Here is a 23070-nt window from a genome sequence, read left to right as displayed (position 1 = left end):
CATTGTGTACATTCTCCTAAAAACCGTATAACAAATGTGTTCTGTACACAGACAAACTGTTGTCCAACAACCTAAAGTACCTCGCTGCGTCACAACTTAGTGCTACATTAGCACAGGGAATGAAGGGGATCTCGTCGGATTCCAATTCTGGCAAATATTTCTGGTCTGGGATCTGCTGATTCAGTAAAATATGCTGAATCTGTCATCGTGTAATTTTCCGACCCCTGGATAAAATCCAGCAGCGTCCGGCATGTTGTCTTAATTCTGTTTGCTGCAGGAGCTTACAGGCGGCGAAATGTATTTCTTATTTTTATTTCCAGTGGGCCTAAAACAAAAGTCGATTTAAAGCAGCAGCGCTGTCTTGGCCAGAACTCCATTTAGTCTCCTGGGCACACATTACTCATGCTTGTTTTACTGCACTTCTGGTCAGCTGCTCTTCTGCTGCAGATACTGTGCAACTGGAAACCGTCAGCTCCGTCATGAGGCGGCCATTCATTCATTCATTTAGCCTGCAGTCAGAGCGGCTGCAGTCACGGGCAGGACGACCTGACTCCATAGCGCCTAATTGAGGTCTGATGATGCCAAAATGTATGCATGGGTGCCAGGTGATAATAGCTCGTGGGACTTGGGGCCCCACCAATAATTCACTGTAAGTGCCCAAGGGCTGAGCCAGGACCTTTCAATTTTTTTTTAAAAGTCTGACCTTGCACAAGTGTCATGTGTTGCCGGGTGCCTGCATTTCAAAACAAGCACAAACAGGTCAATGAGCTGTAAAGCTGTGAATTAATTGACAAGCAGGGGGAGGGGAGAGAGGAGGGGGCCTGCGCCTGTTCCCCTTGCGGGAGCAAGCAGAGGGAACCATCTATTTGAAAGTTAATTACAAACAGATGGTTTCAAAGCTCGCTCCCGCAATTGAATCGACAAACGGGCACGCGTTGCCATTGAAAGCAATGCAAAGCATGCACGTTTTTAGCAGAAAAGGCAAATCGATTCCTAAAGGTCTCCTCCTATGCAGTGCATGCGCGTTGCGTAGAAAAGACCTAAAAATTTTAGTTTGAGACTACATGCATTCCAACTATTATAAATTCCACTCCAAGAAGAGACAAGTCTGTACACTTATGTGATAGCTAATGCCTAGCAACAGCTGAAGAGAAATGGCTGGATTCTCTGGCCTAAAACAGTTAGTGATGTGGTCTATGATGACCGCATTGCGAGTATACAGAGTTGGTATGTTAACAGATAGCCATACCCACCCATCTTTAGAAATATTGTAATTAAAATCTTCATCGTACCACTTTTAACTTCTTGAAATACAAACCTTGAAGTTTCATTGACTAAAGTATCTCAAAATATATGTAAAACCAATTCAACATTTACTATATATACACACAATATTATTGACAGACAGGGTTATGTTCTTGCTAGCAGCGATAAAATCCAAATGTCATGCAAATGTTTCATGGTACATTCATTCACAAAGACATGATTTTATGAAATGAGAGATATAGAACTATACATGCATCAGAAAACATACAGTGTAGAACTTAGTAAATGTATCGATTTCTCTCATATTTTTTTATGAAACACCACTGCATCATTTAATACTAACCATTATAAATGCATACAAAAAATTAAACAATACACTACTTTACAGTGAACGCCATATCGTTAATGTGGAAATTGAACTCACCATCTCTGTACCATTCAGCTCGTGGTTGAAGTCTGGTCAGGTCTGGTGTGATCAACATCGTACATGTCAGACTAAGTGTTTCACCCTCAACCCCAAAAGTGACACCAAACCTCTCCAGAAACTGAACATCGATATGGGCAAATGTGACAAGTGGTGGCATGGGTACTACAAAAAACAAAATGCCAGTTATTAGTAAGCATGGTAGACAGCGCAAAATCATTTCCAAATGGTTGCAACAAAAACAATGTAACTAGGCCTGGGAGAAAGTTTTATTACGCCAGAGTAATCAAAGTAATTTCAGTAGTTTTGCATTTTTCTTGTGATACGATATTCCCAAAAATTACACAAATACACCTGTTTGCATAAATGTAAGTGATTTGGGTCAAGAATGCCTACCCAAGCACAGAGGAACAGAGCACGAACAACTGCTGGCTGCTGCGGTTTCTGTTCTCTTGCGTTTAGAGCCTTTTTTTGTGTTAATTTGGATGTAAGGGTGTATTTTATGCTAAGAAATAGTGCTAAATGCAGGTTTATGCTCCTCGTGTAATGCTGCGTAACCTTGTGTGATTTTGCTTTAATTTCACATAATTAAACAACTGCAAATTACGCATGATACATGCACCCCTGAAGGTAACTGAGCTGTTCCATATGAACAGTATGACAGTCTCATTCCATGTCACGATTTGATTATTCCAATTGCACACACCCTGGAATTAATTTTTTCTACACCAGTGAGAGGCATTTAGATTTCAACTATACAATCAATTTGAGAACCTGTGAGAGACATGCATTTATTTCCCAAAGGAACGTATCGCGAGAATTTGCTTGTTTGCATTTTAAAATAATTAAAAAGGAAATCTAAACATTATTTGTCAAAGTAATGCATGTTAATTAGTAGCATTTGAGGTTGCCTGTTTATCTAACAATAAGTGACATATTAGCCCCATAGGAAATTGCATTTTATCAAGGGCAGTCCAATTCTAAGAAGGAAGCAATAAAAGCAACTTATTTCTTCTTCTTAAAAACTGCTCAAGTACTGAAGTGTACTACCTGGAACAGGAACTCCCCCTGGGATACTCCTGCTGGCCTTCAGAGCTTGGAACAACACCCACACCAACCAACCATGCAAGAAACCTAGGAATTATCCTTGAGGACAAACTCAACATGACAGCATAGGTCAATGCAGTCAGCTCCTCCTGCTTCCATATACTTCACATACATTGCAAGCTCTTCAAATAGATAGCCCAGAAATCCAGATATACCATCATACAAGCCCTTAGCACAAGCAGATTAGACCACGGCAATGCACTCTATGCAGGAATTTCTAAACACCACCTCCAATGGCTCCAAACCATCCAGAGCGCTACTGCAAAACTCAGTCTCGACCTCCCACGACACACCCACATCACACCTCATATCAGCCATTGGCTCCCCATAGGTAAACAATGGCAATTCAAAAATTCCTCATGCACGCATACAAGGCACTGCACAACACAGGACCAACATGAGAACAACCGCCTTCACTTCCACCTACCCACCATACACCTACAGCCTCACTCTCACCCCCCGTATTCGTGAAAGCAGAACAAGAGGTCTGGCATTCTCCCACATTGCACCCAAACCTAGAATTACCTCTATCTACACATAAGGGCCTCTGAAAGAACTCTGCAAGAAGCTGGAGACCTATCTCTTCAACGAACTCTCCAAGGCGGACTAACTACACCATCAGGCGCATGCCTATGCACCTGCTTCAATGCCTGGATACCTTACTGGGTGATAAGGCATGCTATATGAATCCACATAACCATCCGTCAATGGTTTGCAACACAATTACAAAGCATTGATATACTGGACTGCAAACTGGAAGGAAGAGCGGAGACATCCCTTTCATGGCCCTGCCACCTTCTGATTCCCAGGACCTGCTGATTTGCAGCCTCAAAACCTGTGGTTTTCTGAATCAAATGCTTTGAGACTGCAAAATAGTTTTTATATATGTTTGTCCTATATATTTTATGCTAATTGTAAATCAGGTGGAATGTGTTTCCTTGTAAATAACATAACATAGGATAACATAACAACTGTCTGACGGATGCGCATGCAGATGTCCACTTACAATGAATCGGCAGTAAAACTGAATGGTAAGGCTCATCCTCCCTGAATCCTGTAAAACAAAGGACAATGGTCAGTCTGTTCTGTGAACATGTAAAGCTTTACGCATGATGTATAGCACTAGACTGCCGACATGTGCCACACATTAAAACTTGAGGAATCCTTAGTGAAACTATGTGCAGCTGTCTTGCACTGTTCAGATTTAATAACATGTGGTCAAGTTTCACAAAACCCAAAAATATTTTCCCCCCAAAAAAAGAAAGAGTAAGCAGTCTAAAACAAATGGATGACACGTTTATCAGTCTGAGATTATCGTAATTTGCCACCGAAGAGAGACTGCCAAATTTCGTGTTCCGACATTTCGCATAACTTTTTACTAGTGCGCATCTAGCATACAATGTCCCGCCAGATATCAATGGGATCTCTTGCAGATACATTTTACTCTCAAGCCAGTTCACTGGTATCTCGTGAGACTTTTTATGCGAGAACTGAGTACGGGTAGAAAAAAGTGATGCAAGATTCCGGCACACCACATTTCGCTACACGCCTTGAATGCAATTTTGCAAAATGACACAAGACACAATTATGTGTTTTTCCACAGTATGCAGATCATTTTTAAAGTAGTTTGCCTAAAATTCAAATAAACAGCAATGCAACATCACTTTTTCAATACACGAAACCAGCAAGTATATTTTATTGCCCCTGTTAACATGCATTAATCACTGTCTTTGCAGAACAAAAACTAGGTAGGATCAGATTTTGAGATGTACAGTTTGATGTTATTACCCCCTCTTTTATTGTGGTATTCAATATATGTCACTACTGTATAAAAACTTTTAAAGAAAACATTTGCACCCTCTGTCAGTGCAAATGTGATCTGCTTCCAGTGGAAAATTGCACTGCACCAGTTTAACTCTATGCAGACTGGCCGTCTCTCGATGAAAGGCTGAGACAGCGCCTACAGTATATCACAGAAGCCCTCATGCATACGTACTTCTGACAATCACCGCAGCGTTGGTTGAGGCTTGTCCATGAACATTTGTTGCTACTGCTGTATACGTAGCAGTGTCGTTAAAGTTAGTTCTATTGGAGAAAAAAACTGTTATCAGAAAATTCACAGGATATTTGTGATAGCAAGCGCATTCTGAACTCACCAAGTACAACAATGTTTTAACATATCAAATTTAGAACGTTTGGCTCAAAGAGAAAACATAATATTGAAGTATTTTTTCCTGTGGAAACCGGTGAAAAAACTAGGATGCTCCTGACACTACTGAGAACCCCGCTTGAAGACACAGAGCTTGCATCATAAAACCTTCAAGCAAACCCTTCTAGCAAACAGGGATTCTCATGTTAAATACGATTCAATAAATCGATGATTGATAACTCAGCACTTAAGTGGAACACTCGTACAGTCAAATACTGAGGCATTTTAGGAATAGGTAATTTACATGATTTAACGTGGATGCACATAAACGAAGAAAGTACTATTCAAAAAATTAAAAGATTTCCCAAATAAGTAAAAATGATTTGACCTCTCATATCATTTATGTCTGTGCCCCTGATGTTTTTTCAGCCTTCTTCCTTTCAGAAAATAAAATTAACAATATCGGCATTTATATAGGCCAAGTAAAACCCCACAATTGTTCTGAACAAATTGAGATTAGGAAACGAAAAGGCATATTTTAATCATGCTAGCAACAGCAGCATATTGGTTTAGACCTCCTGCGGAATGGGGAAATTGACCCCCAATGGCTTCAGTAAAAAAGTAACCTAGTGGGCACTGCTTTCCTCCTGCCTACTTTAGTACTTGGAAAATAACTTAAGGAATCGATGTTTTTGGGAAACATAAAACACACAATGAAGGATAGAATTATTTAAGCGTTTAAAATGTCCATATGAAAGAATGGAAAAATCCCAATCAATAATGAAGCATTAAGTTGGAAATTTTGGAGACATGCAGGTATAGTAATGGTTAGAGATCTGATGAACGATAGAAACCCGTTATTGATTAGACCAACCCAAACAAAATCAGGCATCCTGGCAATGCGTTTTATACATTCCTAAAATTTGAATCTGAAATTGCCTAAAGACACCCCAGACATAATCTCATTTATAAGACATGTTCAGGGAAATTACATATAGCATCAAAGATCTATAGGGAACTGAGTAACCAAATGTATATATTTGGAAAATTGCAAACTTTCAGAGTGATATGGTCATGTTTATGTGTTCGCTGACTCAGATAGCATCTACCTTGGGAAATGTGAAATGCAACTTCTGGACTTATTGATAACTGTCAAAGCAAAATCAGTTGTTTGTGACTGAAAAAACTATGCAAATTTGTTGGCTCATACGTAGGAGGCCTGAATCTGTCATACACCGAGCTGTGGTACCCTGTAGAATGCCTTATTTAATATATGACCACGGAACTAAGACTACATTTGTTCTAAACTTGATGACTATATTCAACAGATGGGCTTTCCATAACAGTAGGGGTCCTAAAGTGAAACAAAGATTGGGGATTCATATATACTAAAAACTGGGCATTTGTTGAGATACCATATGCATAAAAGATTTTAATGACATTTTGGTCATCCTACCGAGTACTGGAAAAGTGGTACATTTGTGTTATTAGAGACTGTAGTTTGTCTTAGTCTCCTTTAGTTCTATTTCTTTCTACTTGTCTTGATGGCTTTTTCTTGTGTCTTCCGTTGATGTTTTTCTCGTCACTCTTTCAATAATTTCATCTATGTTAATTCTTTTCACGAGACTTGAATTTAAGCCATATTACAGCAGGTAGAAATGAAACAACTGAAGACATACAGGATTTGATGAGTAACGTTTACATGCACATCTGTAACACAATGAAAACAAGGACTGTAATGGATCATATGTCTTTTTGTTTGTTGCTAATAAGGTTTCCTTATTGAGAAGAAATTATATAAAGAGATTTGAACAAAAAAAACTAAGATGAAGAGAAAGCCCATGCTGTGTATTTTGCTGCTGCTTGTAAGACAGGAAAATCAGACTTTATACTCTCATAACACTATAACATGAAACAAAAGAAAATGACCACTTTCAAATTACAGCAGTTCAGGAAATCCTACCTGCATTCCAAAATCGGCCACTATCTTCGGACAGAATCTGGGATACGGGCTTGCCCTAGTGAAATATGTTGGGTTTGTCCTCTTGTTATTTGATGACACCAGGTCACAATCAGGGATGCTCACACTTTGCCTGTTTTGCGGGAAAAGTAGCAAGCTGCAGGGGGAGTTTTGTTTATTTTCATTATGAACTGGGACCAACATAAATCTCACAGCATCCCAATGTCCATTCACATTGGGAGCTAGCTGGATCCTAGCATCTCGATTTCAATGTCATGGATGGAAACAAAGACACTCAGGTTGACAAATTATGATATGGAGGCATGTTTTTTTACTTTTCCACCCCTGTATGTATGATATATGTGTGCACTGTAAGAAAGTCAGATGTATCTGTCTGAATGAGTAATTAACAGGTATCCATTTCTATATACTGGTTTATTCTTCTACATTGAAATTCTTTTATGGTGCTGCCTATCAGAGTGGAGCGTGTCTGAGCACTTTAAATCACAATTATATTGATGCAATGAATCAAACTTATATAAGTCAATATATAGGAAATGTTACCTAAGACAATGAATGTCACAAGGAGTTTGGGCTTCATATCATTCATACTGATATACATTACATGTTAAGAAGGCTTATTCTGGAGGTACAAAATGTCAGGATTACAGATAACAATGGATGTGATTGTACTAATATGTCTTATCACTATCGAAAGCAACTCTTTTTAGAAGACTTAGATTAATGGAATATTCAGATTTTTCTAGTTTCTAGTTTTTTGGGGTAGAGTTTTTATAAAACTAAAAAATATGTAAGTTGACTGTCAGACTCCACTCCTCATGAAGCCTTCCCATTTGACTGATCCATTCGTTGACCCCCGATTTTTGAGATCCCGAAGTAATTTTTTCCATTTCCAGCACTGAATTGCAAGATGATCAGAACCATTTTCTGATTTGTGAATGGCTGTCAGTAATGTTGCCTACATGTATCGTAAAGGACTGACGCAAATCACATCAGCAATGAACGTTAGACAATGTGCACCACTTGTGTGTTCCACAATGCGCAGACCACTTTTTTGTAAAGATGAAGGGCAGCACTGAACATTGAGGAGGTGGGGGGCACTATCACTGATAAAAGCTAACCAGAGCTGCGTTACAACACATCCAGCATGTATTTCTGCTACCAGGTGATTGTGTGCTGCGGGAATTTGGACAGTGAGACAAAGCAGTAGCAAATTATATTTTTGTCTCCGACCAATGTCATGGAGTATAGTGGAAAGATAGACTTGTTCATGTATATAATTAGCTGCAACATCGATTTACAAACAACCAATCATAATTAGTCATCAGTAATTAGATCTTTACCAGCAATAGCCTGATCATTCCTAAAGGCAAGTCATGGTTTGACAAGGCATCTGCAGTGCCAGGCCATGCAGATCAACCACCTTTGATTCCTATCTCTCTTGAAACAGGCAATCACACATTTAGAAAATATCAGAAAAATCTGAATACTTGCTAGTTGTTTTGTTTTGAAGCATTCTAAAAAATGTTTAAATATGAAGTTATTTTGGACATTAACTATGAATATGAGTAAACGTAGGGCATCATTTGGACGCTTCCTCTAATTAGGATTACCTTTCAAGCAGGTGATCAGTATGGCTGTTCCTTTGCTAGTGCCTAACAATGTTTGCAGTATGCTGTTGACTATGGTTGACTGTGGAGTGTTTCGTAGGTGGGTGAGGAGTGATTAGGTGACATTTGCAAACCATTCGGCCTTCAACCTTATGGCTAATAGATGTAATCAGAACACCTTAATGGCAATAGAGGTGCATATCATACAGTTAGCTTTCTATTTATATTGCATATTTGGCTGTTTTTTAGTACAGAAAATTAAGTGATGTAATAAACCATATTTCAGAGTGAACAGTGAACTGTGGGAAATATTTCATGATTCACTGTGAAATTTGAATTTCATCATCATAATGAAAGCCCCCAAACCACTGTGCAGAGCTTTAACATTGTCAGAGCTGCTATTATTATGCAATTTGGAGTACTAAATTATATGGCAAACTTTTCCATAATTAAGTGTTAAACGCGGCAGCCATCGAATTGTTAAAATCCTCTGGCACTCTCCATTGCCATTGTTTTACCAATAATTACATTTATTAAAGTAAAACCTAAACATTATAATTCCAATTAGATCCCATTAGAAACTTAATTTTGAATAAAACTAATTTGTCATTCTAACTACTGCAAACTAAAAAATACATAACAGATAACATGTGTAATTTGGTCTGTATTGCCATTTAGAGCTTCTGGTGACCTTCGTTAACCACTAGGCCTGCGGCATTCTGGTTAATGTCTCTTGGACTGCTGAGCTTCAATACTGGATCATATTGCATGCTACTCTTTATGCGTCTGTTATATGTATTTCAAAGGTCGCAAAAGCCCCTCTGAAGTTATGGTTAGATCAAAGTTTCCATTGAAAAGGCAGTTTTGTTTTCTTAATAACTCTGGTACTAATCGACAAACCCTCACAGCTTTCCAAAAACAAAATATATTATCTACTCTAGGATTTTCCTTACATATTTCATGAAAATCCATCAAGTGGGGCCCTAAACATAGGGTGGGTCCTGACTCATTGACCTAAATAAATGTATGCTCCCAGGGGCTAGTCCTTCTCAAGGCCCTTCCTGTGTATGGCAGTATTATGCCTTCATCACAGTCTACACCTCACTGTCCTTTATGACTGACTATCCCTCTTCTTGGTCGACCCAAACAGAGAAACCGCCTTACTCTCGTGGACTTACAGCATTGGGAGACTGTCAATGGCAAGACTCTAGGGGATCACTTTTAGGACTACTAACTCCTGCCATTCCACTCACTACAGGAGCATTTCGACCTGGATGAGTGCACATTATTAAAGCATGGCATGTGGACTCACATACTTACATACTCACGATCAAACAGTCCATCACCGATTCTGCACCAGAGAACTATACTATTCCCCAAACCTGTTATATCATTGTTCACAGCCCAAAATGTATTGCTTGGTGATAGAAAGCTGTACGGAGCCACAATACGTCTTCCTCCGGGACAAAGGGGAAGCGTAGTTCAACATGATAAGGAATATAGATATGTAAATGTATAGGTATTAATATAGCACCGATCACCTCAGGTATCTCAGCGCTGTACTCATACCGCTGAAGGAACCCTTCCTGGCTTTCCGTGTGAAGTGTCCACTCCTGGGCACCCCCATGGTGAAACCAGGCATCCCAGCCCTGTTGGGGCCATTGTGGAGATTAAGCAAGCTATTGTCCAGAGTTGCAGCGTGGGACCCATTATTAGAATAGGCACTGAGGCGAGAATATCTGGTCCGAGGAATTTATAGCCCGAGACCCTGCCGCGGCAGGAATCGAACACTGGTCCCGGACCAGTGCTCTGCATCGAGGTCTGCCGCTCTAACCATTGAGCCACACTTCTCCACTTCATATATATAGAACTTTAAGCTGACAGACGAAGCATGTGAGTGGCCACAAGTTCCAGAGTGCAATTTGCTTTCCATTGGTGAGGTCCACTAGAGGGCCAAAATTATAAATTGCGGGAAGGGAAGAATGGTCGCCATCAGGGCCGGCTTTAGGGCGGTGCGACCAGTGTCACCGCACCGGGTGCTGACTCTTCAAGGGGGCGCCATCCTTGGAAGTATTTTATAGCTTTAAAAGCACCTGCTGCTGCATTGCTAGCCTCCAGCAATTCTCATACAGCAATAAAAATGTCAAGATAACTACGGTGATTCATGTTCTTCCTGGAGAGAGAAGGAGTTTTGTCTCGTGGAAGTTTTAACTCATTTTATGGTAGCACAGTGGGTTTATATGCATGCTGCCAAGAATGTGTACCATGCAGATCAGAAAGTGCATATATTTTAAATCAGTCAGTGCTTTTGACAGAGAGATCCTTTTGTTACTGGCAGTGTAAATGTTAACACCCTAACATGGAACAGTGAGCTAATAACTATCAAAGAGCTGCATGCAAACTGCAAGATATAGATTAGAGCATTATGATTTTTCCTCTGTATTTCATTATTCTAATGTTTCACAAAGGGTTCATTTTGGCAAGAATACAAAATCTCTATTATTAAATGTAACCCCAAACCATGGGGATATGTTTTCAATTATGAGTCGGTGCTTCTCCAGACCAAGCACTCTTAAACTAAAATGTCTACCAGTATGGATGACATGTGACTCCTACACCTTGTAGTCTTCTGGCTTATGCAACATTTTCTATACACTGATTTACACACCTATGATTGATTGTCTCTATGTAGTGTGTGTGTGTGATGTAAAGTGCTCTGACACCCTACACTGGTATAGGAGGTGCCATACAACTAAATAAATACATGTGAGATAGAGTGATTATGTATGGAGACGAGGAGGCACTGTGAAAGGGTGGTAGTGAGGGAGTCTGTGGGGGGCGCCAACAAACATTGTCGCACATGGCGCCACCAGTGCTAAAGCCGGCCCTGGTCACCATCATGCTTATCAGATTGCCGGACTTCCCATGATAAAGGTCTTGACCCCGAAATGCGTCAGGACTGCCGATATAGTTTGAAGATTAAAGCTACATACCACTGCATTTAGTGCGACTCATTTCTTTCTGCTTGATGGAGGTGTTTTCATGTCTAAGCAGTGTGGTTCTACTGCTGAGAACGCACGCCAGAGAGAGCGCCAAAATGCGTACAGGACCAAATTAGGAGCAAGAACATGTAAGATGTTTGGGGTAATGCCTGCCACCAAGGATTTCTGAGGTATTGGCTCCATGCAGCTTTGAAAATAAGACTGCACTGGAACGGATGCTTGCACAGCACATCTTTATAAAAATATATAAAATGGAATTAATTGGCAACAGAAAAAGCTCACTGGAGGGTACAGAATTTCTGGCCAAGTACAAACTTAAAGCTGCAACAACAACGGCAATAGAGGGGCATCAAACACCCACTGGAGGGCAGACAAAGCATGTGAGTGACCACAAGTTCCGGAGTGCAATTTGCTTTCTATCGGGGAGGTCCACTAGAGGGCCAACATTATAATTTGTGTAAAGGAAAGAATGGTTGCCATCATGCTTATCAGATTGCCTGACTTCCTTTGATAAAAGTCATGAGACCAAATGCATACATACATACATACATACATTATCTACTGGCGGTCGCCAGTAGATAGTTATAGTTACAACCTAGTTTCCATAGGAAATCTCAAAATTCTATTTTGAATAACTTTGGCGCCGGTTGACGAATCCTCGCGAAATTTTCAAAACTAATGGGGCGCTCCGTTCAGCTCCTACCCTGAAAGTCTCGGGGTGATTCGTCAAGCGGGGGCCGAGAAAAAAGGGGGGTCCCAAAACACGTTTTCCCCATGCATTTTTCCATAGGACCTTTAGACACAGCTACAGCCAGAACGGCTGAACAGAATTACTTGAAATTTGGCAAAGAGGTAGTCCTCAGGTCAGGCATGTGCCTTTTGCATATATGGTGTAAATCCGTTCAGTAGTTCCTGGGAAAATCAAAAGTAAAATCCTATACATATCTGGGCGGAGCCTAACCACACATCTCATTGTGAGATCTTATTGGCTGTCAGCACTTCATCCAAGAAGTGTTGGCAGCCATCTTGGGATCAATATACATGATAGCACCTCATTAAAAAGCATTGCAGTTAATAGAAGGTTTTAAGACCTTAGTTACATTATAAATCATTTGTTGATGGTACCATACTCATTTTAGGAATTGTAGTATGTTCTAAGGTGATTTTACCATGTGAAAAAGCCTTCTGCTGGGATATCATGAATCATGTTTGAGAGAAAACTATTTTTACATGCTTTTCCCACAGAGGTTTGGAAGGTGATCTATAAGCTAAACTGAGAGCATATTTTCTGTAAATTCACATTATCTTTCTCAGTCATGTGAGAATGAAGTCTGACATTCTCAGTAAAACATGACCATCCAACAAGGGCAGAGACTGTCAGTTGATTCCTTTGTGTTCTACTGCAGCTTCCCAGAGTGTTCCAAAGAACAACTAGAGCGCTAACAGTCTTACTTATGACAAAGGTATGGCACACCTGAAGCCATCTTGATTGGAATAAAGTGGTAACATTTAAAACATTTAATTTAAAAAGGAACAAAATGAGAGGGTTCATGTTGCCATAGAATGTATGATTAGTGCTGCAGAAAGAAAAATTAGGGCACATTTTGAGTGACTTCTAAAATCCTCTTCTATTTCATTAAAGAGTTCTGACATGCAGACTGAAACATGCACTTTCAATACCAGCAGCAGACTTCCCTGGTGAGCAGTAGCTTTACTACAGTGATCTAATGAGCAACTAGAGTGCTAACATTCTGAATTTATGGCAAATGTGTGACACATCTGAATGCCTTCTTCATTGAATCAAAGTAAAAAACTGACAGTATGCCTACTGAGGAGACTGCAGTAAATGAGGAAATTAGGAAACTTCATAACAAGTCTCCCAAGATGGCCACCAGAGACAAAAGAGCCCAAATGTAGCACAAATATCACCGAGATGTAGCCCAAGTATAGCCCAATGACAGAAATCCCAGAGTGTTTTAAAGAACAACTAGAGCGCTAACAGTCTTACTTATGACAAAAGTATGGCACACCTGCAGCCATCTTGATTGGAATAAAGTGGTAACATTTAAAACATTTAATTTGCAAAGGAACAAAATGAGGGGGTTCATTTTGCCATAGAAATTATGACTAGTGCTGCAGAAAGAAAACTTAGGGCACATTTTGACTTCTCAAATCCTCTTCTATTTCATTAAAAAGTTCTGACATGCAGACTGAAACATGCACTTTGAATACCAGCAGCAGACTTCCCTGGTGAGCAGTAGCTTTACTACAGTGATCTAATGAGGAACTAGAGTGCTACCATTCAGAATTTATGGCAAATGTGTCACATCTGAATGCCTTCTTGATGGAACCAAAGTAAACAAGCATTGAAAATGCAATAGGTCTCGCCCTCGTTTAAGTTAAAGCAATTCTGTTTGTAATTAGGTGGCTTTTTAGCTTTGCTTTTATTAGTGTTTTTCAAAATTTCATGTAAATAAGATGCATATCTGTATATGTATGCATGCATTTATATTTGTATTTATATAGATATGCAGATTATATATATGTTTATATATGTATGTATATATAAATGCATATATGTGCATATGTGTGCGTGTAGAGAGAGGTAGAGAGAGGTAGAGAGGTAGAGATGTAGAGGTAGAGACGTAGAGGTAGAGAGGTAGAGGTAGAGAGGTAGAGGTAGAGAGGTATAGGTAGAGAGGTAGAGAGTAGTAGAGACAGAGGTAGAGAAAGGTAGAGTGGTAGAGAGTAGAGGATGAGTAATAGAGAGTAGAGAGTAGAGAGAGAGTAGTAGAGAGAGTAGTAGAGAGTAGTAGAGAGAGTAGCAGAGAGTGAGTAGGAGAGAGTAGTTGTGAGTAGTAGAGAGTGAGTAGTAGAGAGTAGTAGCGAGTGAGAAGTAAAGAGTAGTAGAGAGTAGTAGAGAGTGAGTAGTAGAGGGAGTAGTAGAGAGTGAGTATTAGAGAGTGAGTGGTAGAGAGTAGTAGAGAGTGAGTAGTGGAGACTGAGTAGCAGAGAGAGAGTAGTAGAGAATGAGTAGTAGAGCATGAGTAGTAGAGTGAGTAGTAGAGAATAGTAGAGAGTGAGTAGTAGAGAGTAGTAGAGAGTGAGTAGTAGAGAGTAGTAGAGAGTAGTAGAGAGAGAGTAGTAGAGAGTGAGTAGTAGAGAGTGAGTAGTAGAGAGTGAGTAGTAGAGAGAGAGTAGTAGAGAGAGTGAGTAGTAGAGAGTAGTACAGAGTGAGTAGTAGAGAGTGATTAGTAGAGAGTAGTGGAGAAGTAGAGAGTGAGTAGTAGAGAGTAGTAGAGAGTGAGTAGTAGTAGGGAGTAGTAGGGAGTAGTAGAGAGTGAGTAGTAGAGTGAGTAGTAGAGTGAGTAGTAGAGAGCAAGTAGTAGAGAGTGTGTAGTAGAGAGAGAGAGTAGTAGAGAGTAGTAGAGGGTGAGTAGTAGAGAGTGAGTAGTAGAGAGAGTAGTAGAGAGTAGTAGAGTAGTAGAGAGTGAGTAGTAGAGAGTAGTAGAAAGTGAGTAGCAGAGAGAGTAGTAGAGAGTAGTAAAGAGTAGTAGAGTGAGTAGTAGAGAGTGAGTAGTAGAGAGAGAGAGTAGTAGAGAGTGAGTGGTAGAGAGTAGTAGAGTGAGTAGTAGAGTGAGTAGTAGAGAGAGTAGTAGAGTGAGTAGTTGAGAGTGAGTAGTAGAGAGTAGTAGAGAGAAGTAGAGAGTGAGTAGTAGAGAGTGAGTAGTAGAGAGAGTAGTAGAGAGGGAGTAGTAGAGAGAGAGAGTAGTAGAGAGAGAGTAGTAGAGAGTAGTAGAGAGTGAGTAGTAGAGTAGTAGAGAGTGAGTGGTAGAGAGTAGTAGAGAGTAGTAGAGAGTGAGTAGTAGAGAGTGAGTAGTAGAGAGTAGTAGAGTAGTAGAGAGTAGTAGAAAGTGAGTAGTAGAGAGTGAGTAGTAGAAAGTAGTAGCGAGTGAGTAGTAGAGAGTGAGTAGTTTAATTTAAAAGGAACACAATGAGGAGGTTCATTTTGCCATAGCAATTATGATTAGTGAGGAAAAAAGAAAAATTAGGGCACATTTTGAGTGACTTATCAAATCCTCTTCTATTTCATTAAAAAATCCTGACATGCAGACTGAAACATGCACTTTCAATACCAGCAGCAGACTTCCCTGGTGAGCAGTAGCTTTACTACAGTGATCTAAGGAGCAACTAGAGTGCTACCATTCAGAATTTATGGAAAATGTGGGACACATCTGAATGCCTTCTTGATGGAATCAAAGTAAACAAGCATTGAAAATGCAATAGGTCTCGCCCTCGTTTAAGTTAAAGCAATTCTGTTTGTAATTAGGTGGCTTTTTAGCTTTGCTTGTATTAGAGTTTTTCAAACTTTCATGTACATACCATGCATATGTATGCATATATGTATATGTTTGCATGAATTTATATTTATATAGATATGCAGATTATATTTATATGTTTATATATTCACTGAAAAAACCATAGGTTTCACACACGTTATAGTTACGAATTAGCATTTAAAAAACCTTGCAAATTCACTTAAAAAACCATAGGTTTCACACATGTTATAGTTAGCTGGACATTTCACTCGTAAAAAACCAATGAAATTCCCCCGTTATAGTTAGTGCAGGCAACTATAACTCACGCGACCGCAATCCTCTGCTGATGACGTCAGATATTACATCACTGTATTTAGACACTTATTTACCCATGTCTTCTTCCATTAATCTTTAGCTATACATATATTACAAATATTTATTTTTCATAAAGACACATATGTCATCAGTGATGTAATATCTGACGTCATCAGCAGAGGATTGCTGATTGTTAAAAGCGTGTGCTGGGAAACATAGTAGTATTGTTTGGTGGGCTTAGGCCACGTATTGGAGAGAGAGGTGGTACTCTCCTCCCTTAGGCACAGCAATTTATTGTTGGTTTCGGTGAAAAATTAGATTGTGAACCTCCCCAAGGACACCATCACCCTCTCAAAAACCACCCATAGGTTAGAGTTAGCACTACCAGAGATAGAAATTCCTCAGCTTTTGCCTCGCTAATAGTTTTATCACCATTTGATCAATCTCAACAAAATTTTGCTGACCAATTCTTTTTTCTACATTGGCTGGAGATGCTAAGTTTTCGGTTATTCATTACTTGGCTGCAAATAAAAAAAACAGTTGGGCCCCATAACACATTTTTCCACCAATACATTTTCCATAGACTTTTTAGACAGACTTAGCAGCAAAATGACCAAACAGATTTACATGAAATTTGACAGGAATGTAGATTATGATGTGGAAAGGATCCTTTTGTTTTTTGTTCTGATTTGGCTCAGTAGTCTGTAAGTTATAAGTGACAAAAACATAGTGATACACTAAGCCGTGGTAAACTGCGGTACCTTCATGGCATACTGTGGTACATGGCGATTACGAAACACAATATTATTGGTGAAACAAATGTCTTGCAAAATTGAAAATGCACACATATTGTTTAGACCACACTTTGTGTTTGTGATGGGTTTTTACATGAAATATAGATAATTACTGTTTTTCTAATATTAACGAAGATATGAGGCAGTTTAGCAAACTCTTCACAGTTAGGGAAAAATATTTTTATTGTTTTACATGTTTTAAAAAAACTTTGCGATGTACTGAGATGTAATTCTTCCTAACGACACTGCCTTTCTTTTAAACTTATCCCCATCCCCTTTTTAATCTTTATTAAATACACTTCTTGGGATTAGAGATGATTTTAATTCACCCACATGGCACATCTGTCCTAACAAAGACTGCTTTCCTCCAGTAAGGAGGTTTTCTCACCCACATACTTAGGTGAAACAGGACCCTATGATGCGGACCATTTTATCAATATAGCAGATATAATATACCGCTTCTGAGGCTTAAATGTGGATGAGGGTCTTCAACTGAATCCTGCACAATTTTATAGCACCATATTTTGTGAATTGTGGGTCACTTCATTGGATTATTTATATCTAAAACAGATGTCACTGATTAGCGTTTAATATGGATTGCATGGTATCTGGAAAGCCATACACAAGTCATTCATCTTCCTCTTTTCAGATCGTCTTTTAAAACAAGATCTCTCATGGGGTCCCACAGGGCTTCTCTTTACGCCCAAGTTTGTTTAAAATGTGTGTCACAGCCCTGGCTAATCTCATGCTCTCATTCACATTCCTCAGCCAGACTCGTCCTGGATCTCCCTAGACGAACCCACATCACCCCCTACTTCAAGGAACTCCACTTGATCCCTCAAGAGAAAAGAGGCCAGTTCAAGCTCCTGACCCATGCATACAAAGCCCTACACCACTGCGGGCCCACCTACTTGAACCACTGCCTGAACGTCCATCAGCCCAACAGACACCTCTGCGTCCCATTCTCTAACCCTCAGCCCCTACATCCATCGTAGCAGGCGCAGAGGTCGCTCCTTCTCCTACCTAGAAGCGAAGACATGGGACAAACTACCTTTTCATCTACGGACCTGCCCATCTCTTCCAGAGTTCCAAAAGTCCCTGAAGACTGGTTATTCACCTATTCAACTGGACCCAGGCAGCGCCTGGATACCCTCAATGGTGAAAAGCACTGCTCTACAAATCTACTGATTGATTGTTTGATTTCCCTAATGACTTATGCTAACGATACCCACATTCTAATATGCCTATTCTCTACAGAGGGCAATTCCTGTACTGATTTTAACCCCTTGTCTTTCATCAGTGCTCTATCGGATGAGACAAAATTCACTTAAAATCAATAACAGCAAAACCAGATGAATAGTCTTTCAGGCAGTTATATTTTCTGGATGGCACTACTTTAAATCACACTCCTTTGGCCTCTCCTACTGCTGTGTGCCCCGCTGGGGATGCATATTACCAGTAAAAATGAACTTTAAAGACTTTTGTTTATTATATTCTGCCTTTCATTGTAATGGTCCACATTCTTTCCAGCAGAAATTCATTCATACACGTCCTCTCTTCTACCTAAATCCTGTACTTTTTTCCTCTCTTTATCTTACCTGTAAAAGGACTGGAGCCCTATCCCACCCCAGATCAGACTTACTGATACTCCTCTTGCTTTTCGCACAGGACCTTTAAATCTTCCTTTACTCTGGGGCATATTTAATATATTTGGGTCCCTTTTCTGCAGTTTCCACTAGGACCCTTATGCATACATGCCAACCTTTTCCAACTAGACAGTGGGAGATTATGAAAGTAATTCAGGGGAATGCATTTCCCCCCATTGACACTGAAACAGAGGTAATTTTAGAGAGGAGACAGGAACGATGAAGATATTTTTTGCGAGTGAGCCCAGACCACAGCCACACCTGAAGAACAACAGATGCCATGGAGCTACTCATCATGCAGCTTGGATCCCCAACAGGCCCACAACACCCATCGCTACCACCCCCGGCCACCCACCACCCCCCCGGACCACCACAGAGGCAGCACAGACACAGACAGCAGACCTTCAGAGAATGCACCAGGCTCACAAACATGACACCAGAGTATGTCAATGCCACTACAGTCTCAAAAGGATAACCATCCTCCGCATCCTGAACATCATTGCCCACAGGCTGATGGTCCCACCTCAGACAAAGCTGCTGGCGATGCTGCACCTGTTGGCCTCTGGGACATTCCAACCAACAACTGCCAGAGTCGGAGAGGTCTCACAGCCAGCCCTATCCAAGTTCCTCAAACCTGTCCTGGATGCCATCATCAGCTTGGTAACCCAGAACCTATACTTCCCACACACTGCAGGAGGAACAGCTGGCTGTGTGGAACAGCTAGAGACCAAGCAAGGCTTCTACACCATAGCTGCATTCCCGCACATGTTGGGGGCAATTGACTGCACACATGTCCTACTTGTGTCCCCTGCCGACACTGCACACAACTACCGCAACAGAAAGCACACGCATTCCATCAATGTGCAGGCAATAGTGGACCACCGGGGACTCTTCACCAATGTCGTCGCCAACTACCCAGGTTGTGTGCACGACTCAAACATCTTCCGACAGTCTATCATCAACCGGCGCTTCCAGGATGGCACCTACGGAAATGCTCTGCTCGTTGGTAAGTACCAAATGAACACACCACACACCTCAACTCCACAATCGTGCAACTCACAACTCTGGCAATGCACATGTTACAAACTCACATACAGCATGCCAAACAACATGCCCACCTACCAGACACGACAGCACACCTTACTGTGGGAACCTGGGCTAGCCATGTACACAAGCCATCCACGGCATGGCACCTCAGCCACACAATAGCAGATTGTGGGGAGAGGTGGGAACCAGGCATGTGCGAAGGAGGCAAGTGACCCATTAATAAGCATGTACACAATGCCAAGTGTGGCGTGTATGTGATGGCCAGACTGCAGTATGCAGACAACACACATATCCATGTCGACACACGTCGCTGTTGTATGGAGTGTAGTGGACAGTGGGCGCAACCATGTCACCCCAGCCAGTGGGAAAGATCACAGAAATTAATTTTGTTACGTCCCCCCTGTAAGCTTGAGTGGAGTGGGCTGGCCCAGCGTACGCTGTAGCGTAGGGGTGTGAATAAAAAGCACGTAGGTCTGGGCGTGGTCCTCTTCTGGAATGCCCAACATTTCGGCCAGGGCAGCGCTTCTCTCTCCGCCACGAGGCTCATGCCGTAGCTTTGAGCGGTGTTGCCTGTGATCCTGTGGGCCTGATGCACCCCAGGCAGCTGGTTCCCGAACCAGTCTTGCCTGCCCCTGCACACCCAGCCCTCAATGCCCAGCTGCCGACACCTGCGTGTGTCGAAGAGGGCCCACCACGTGCAGGTGCAAGCTCCAAGCCCGAGGCCCGCAACCTTGGCAGCATCCTCAGACCATCAAGGCTTCCGTGACACAGGCCCGCAGTACTCCTTTCTCGTTGACGTACTTCACCGGCATACACAGCGGATTAGTAGGTCACATATTTGGAACTGAGTCATGCCCTCTTACATGGCAGAGTCCATGTCATTGCACAGGCTTATTCGCATACTGCATCCCCTTCCAGTTCTGTTGCCCCTGAGTGTGTGCCCTGAAATTCATGGTCGATATCTGTCTGTATGTCTGTGGCATCTGGTCCCATGGGCTGGAGGTTGTCTTCCTCTACATGCAGCTGATACTGACAAGGTGGAAAAGTGGAGTCTGTAGCATTCAACTCCGCAATTTGCCTGTTCCTGTTTGCTTCTGCCCTCTGCATCATGCTCTGGAGGGACACCTTCCACTGTCCCCCGCAACCCTTCGCGACATTCCCCTTGGACATCGATGAGTACATGCTCGCGTGGCCGTACCTCAGTGCACTGCAAGTCACCGTCCTGTGGTGGTGTGCCTGTGCCGGCCGCCACAAACTCTGTGCTGCTCAAGTCAGGGACCTATGATGTCCATACCTTGTAAAGCTGATTGTCTGCTCACTGTGGTGGTTTTTGCCAGCACCAACCAACCCCTGATTGGTGCCTTACACTACCCAACACCCATACAGCACAGGCGTCACTGGAGATGTGACCCTGGCAATAAAAGGGGCCGGGCGCACGTGCCCGTAGCCAGTCCCAGAAACTAACTCAGTGTGTCTGTGTGGTCATTATATATGCATGTGAGACCAGGGCCATTCCACAGTACATTGTGTTGTGTACAGCATGCGCAACCATGTCACTGCAGGCAGTGGTGTAGACCGGGGACATGTAACCGTGTGGTATCTTCATGTGAGCGTAAGCGTGGTGGACAGGCGTACGACAGTACTGCGTTGGGGTGTGGGACCTCCACACATGGATCTGGGTGTGGTTCAGTGTGGGCCTTGCCAATGATGTGGCTGATGCTTGTGTCTCTGTTGTAGTGTCTGCGCCACTCGTCACGCAATCGACAATGTTGCTATGTGGCATGTCCCTGGTGTGAGTGGTCGGCTGAAGGGGTACATGGGGGAGGGCATGCCCGCTCGGGGTCAGCGATCACACATGCCAACTGTTGTGTGTGTCGCTATTAGCGCAGCATGAGCCAAAGATGTGCCCTCAATGGCAAGTCGAGTTCAGTCAGGCAGGTGCTCTACATCTGTGTCAGCACAGTCCTCGAAATGGGCCTAAACACACGTGGCCGGCCACATTCTGCGCAGCATCATCACTGTGTAGTACTCTGGCTTGTAGACATGCACAGACAGGCATGTCAATGGTGTGCCGTAGGGGTGCATGTGATGTAATCGCGCTGCGCACACTAGTGAATGTGAGAGGGAGGTGCCACAGTGAGGCAACATAGTACACAGTGATGCAGCTCATTTGCAACACGCAGTACATGTCATACAGGAATCAGAGTCACACATATCACACACCAATGAACCAGTGAGCCTGCCAACACATCATGTAGTATGTAGTCATGACTCATGTCTCTCTGCACTGTCACAGGTGACCAAAGATATGCACTCTGCGCTTGGATGATGACACCCCTCTGAACCCCGAACATACAGCCTCAGAGGCAGAACAATTTGGCCCACAAACGCACCAGGGGCATCGTGGAACGCACATTTGGTGTGTTGAAGTCACGTTTCAGGTGCCTGGACATCACAGGTGGTAAGCTCCTGTACAGTCCAGACGTCATGTGCAAGATGATCGTTGCATGTGGTATGTTGCACAACATTTGTGCAAAAGACGATGATGATGAAGATGAGGCTGGTGGACCACACCCCACTGCAGCCACAGCAGGAATAGCCCGTAAGGACTACATCATTGACAGTTTCTTCTCTGGTTGATGTCACATTGTGTGTGTCCTTCGCAGTAATGGCACAGTACGTTGACTGCCACAGGCACTGCATGTGCTAATAAAAGCATTTTGATACACATTCCCTGCGTGCATGTCACTCATCTGTACAGGCACTTCACTCAGACAAGTGTGGGTGCGACATGTCGTGCTGTCAATTGAGGGATTTGTTGATGGATGGTGGGTGTGTCACCTCTGTGCCGTGCGGCTGTTTATGGTGTCACGTATTCTAACTGCCAGTTCTGTGTGTCACAGTTGTTACAGTATCCCACTATTCAGTGTTTCAAATGTGTGCCAGATCATTCCATTTTGGCTGTCATTTGTGGCCTACAGGTGACAACAGGGATTCTTTGTGCTCTGATATGTGGCGCAGTGATTCAGGTATGCACCCTGTCACTCAAGTCCCATGACATGGGCAACATGTGCGTAAGGGGGAGTCACTGCCCCTACATTAGTCCAAACTTTCATTCTTGTTTGGTCATGGACATGCCACGTCGGTGTGCAGGGGGTGTTGTATGTTCCTCTGCAATGTGAGGGGGAGATGCAGTTTCACAGTGTGTACCCTGCTTGTTTCCGCATTGGCGTAGGTTACATACTGAATGCATGTCTATGTGCATTGTGGCTGTTTGTGGGGAAATGCCTATCTTATTTGGACAATGGTCATTTGTTCTGCGTCACAGCTGTGGGGTTGTGCTCGCAGGTTGTCATCTCACGGTTTGTTTACTCTGCTTTTATGTTGCATTTTCCCGCCAGATGCGTGGG

The 23070-nt window shown here is 42.2% G+C and overlaps 1 protein-coding gene across 1 annotated transcript in view; it reads right to left on the bottom strand.

Moving 5' to 3' along the window:
- Positions 1 to 23070, bottom strand: part of MYOM2 (myomesin 2) — a 586141-nt gene that overhangs the window by 401073 nt on the left and 161998 nt on the right. The window contains exons 7-9 of the mRNA XM_085610818.1: positions 4794 to 4882; positions 3804 to 3851; positions 1691 to 1855 (exon numbers count right to left, since the gene is read on the bottom strand). Of these exons, the coding sequence (XP_085466944.1) occupies positions 1691 to 1855; positions 3804 to 3851; positions 4794 to 4882 (302 nt within the window). The remainder of the gene's footprint in view (positions 1 to 1690; positions 1856 to 3803; positions 3852 to 4793; positions 4883 to 23070) is intronic.

This window comes from Triturus cristatus, chromosome 6 (genome assembly GCF_964204655.1).
Source record: "Triturus cristatus chromosome 6, aTriCri1.1, whole genome shotgun sequence".
NCBI lineage: Eukaryota > Metazoa > Chordata > Amphibia > Caudata > Salamandridae > Triturus > Triturus cristatus.
This window is presented reverse-complemented; position numbering and strand designations above follow the sequence as displayed.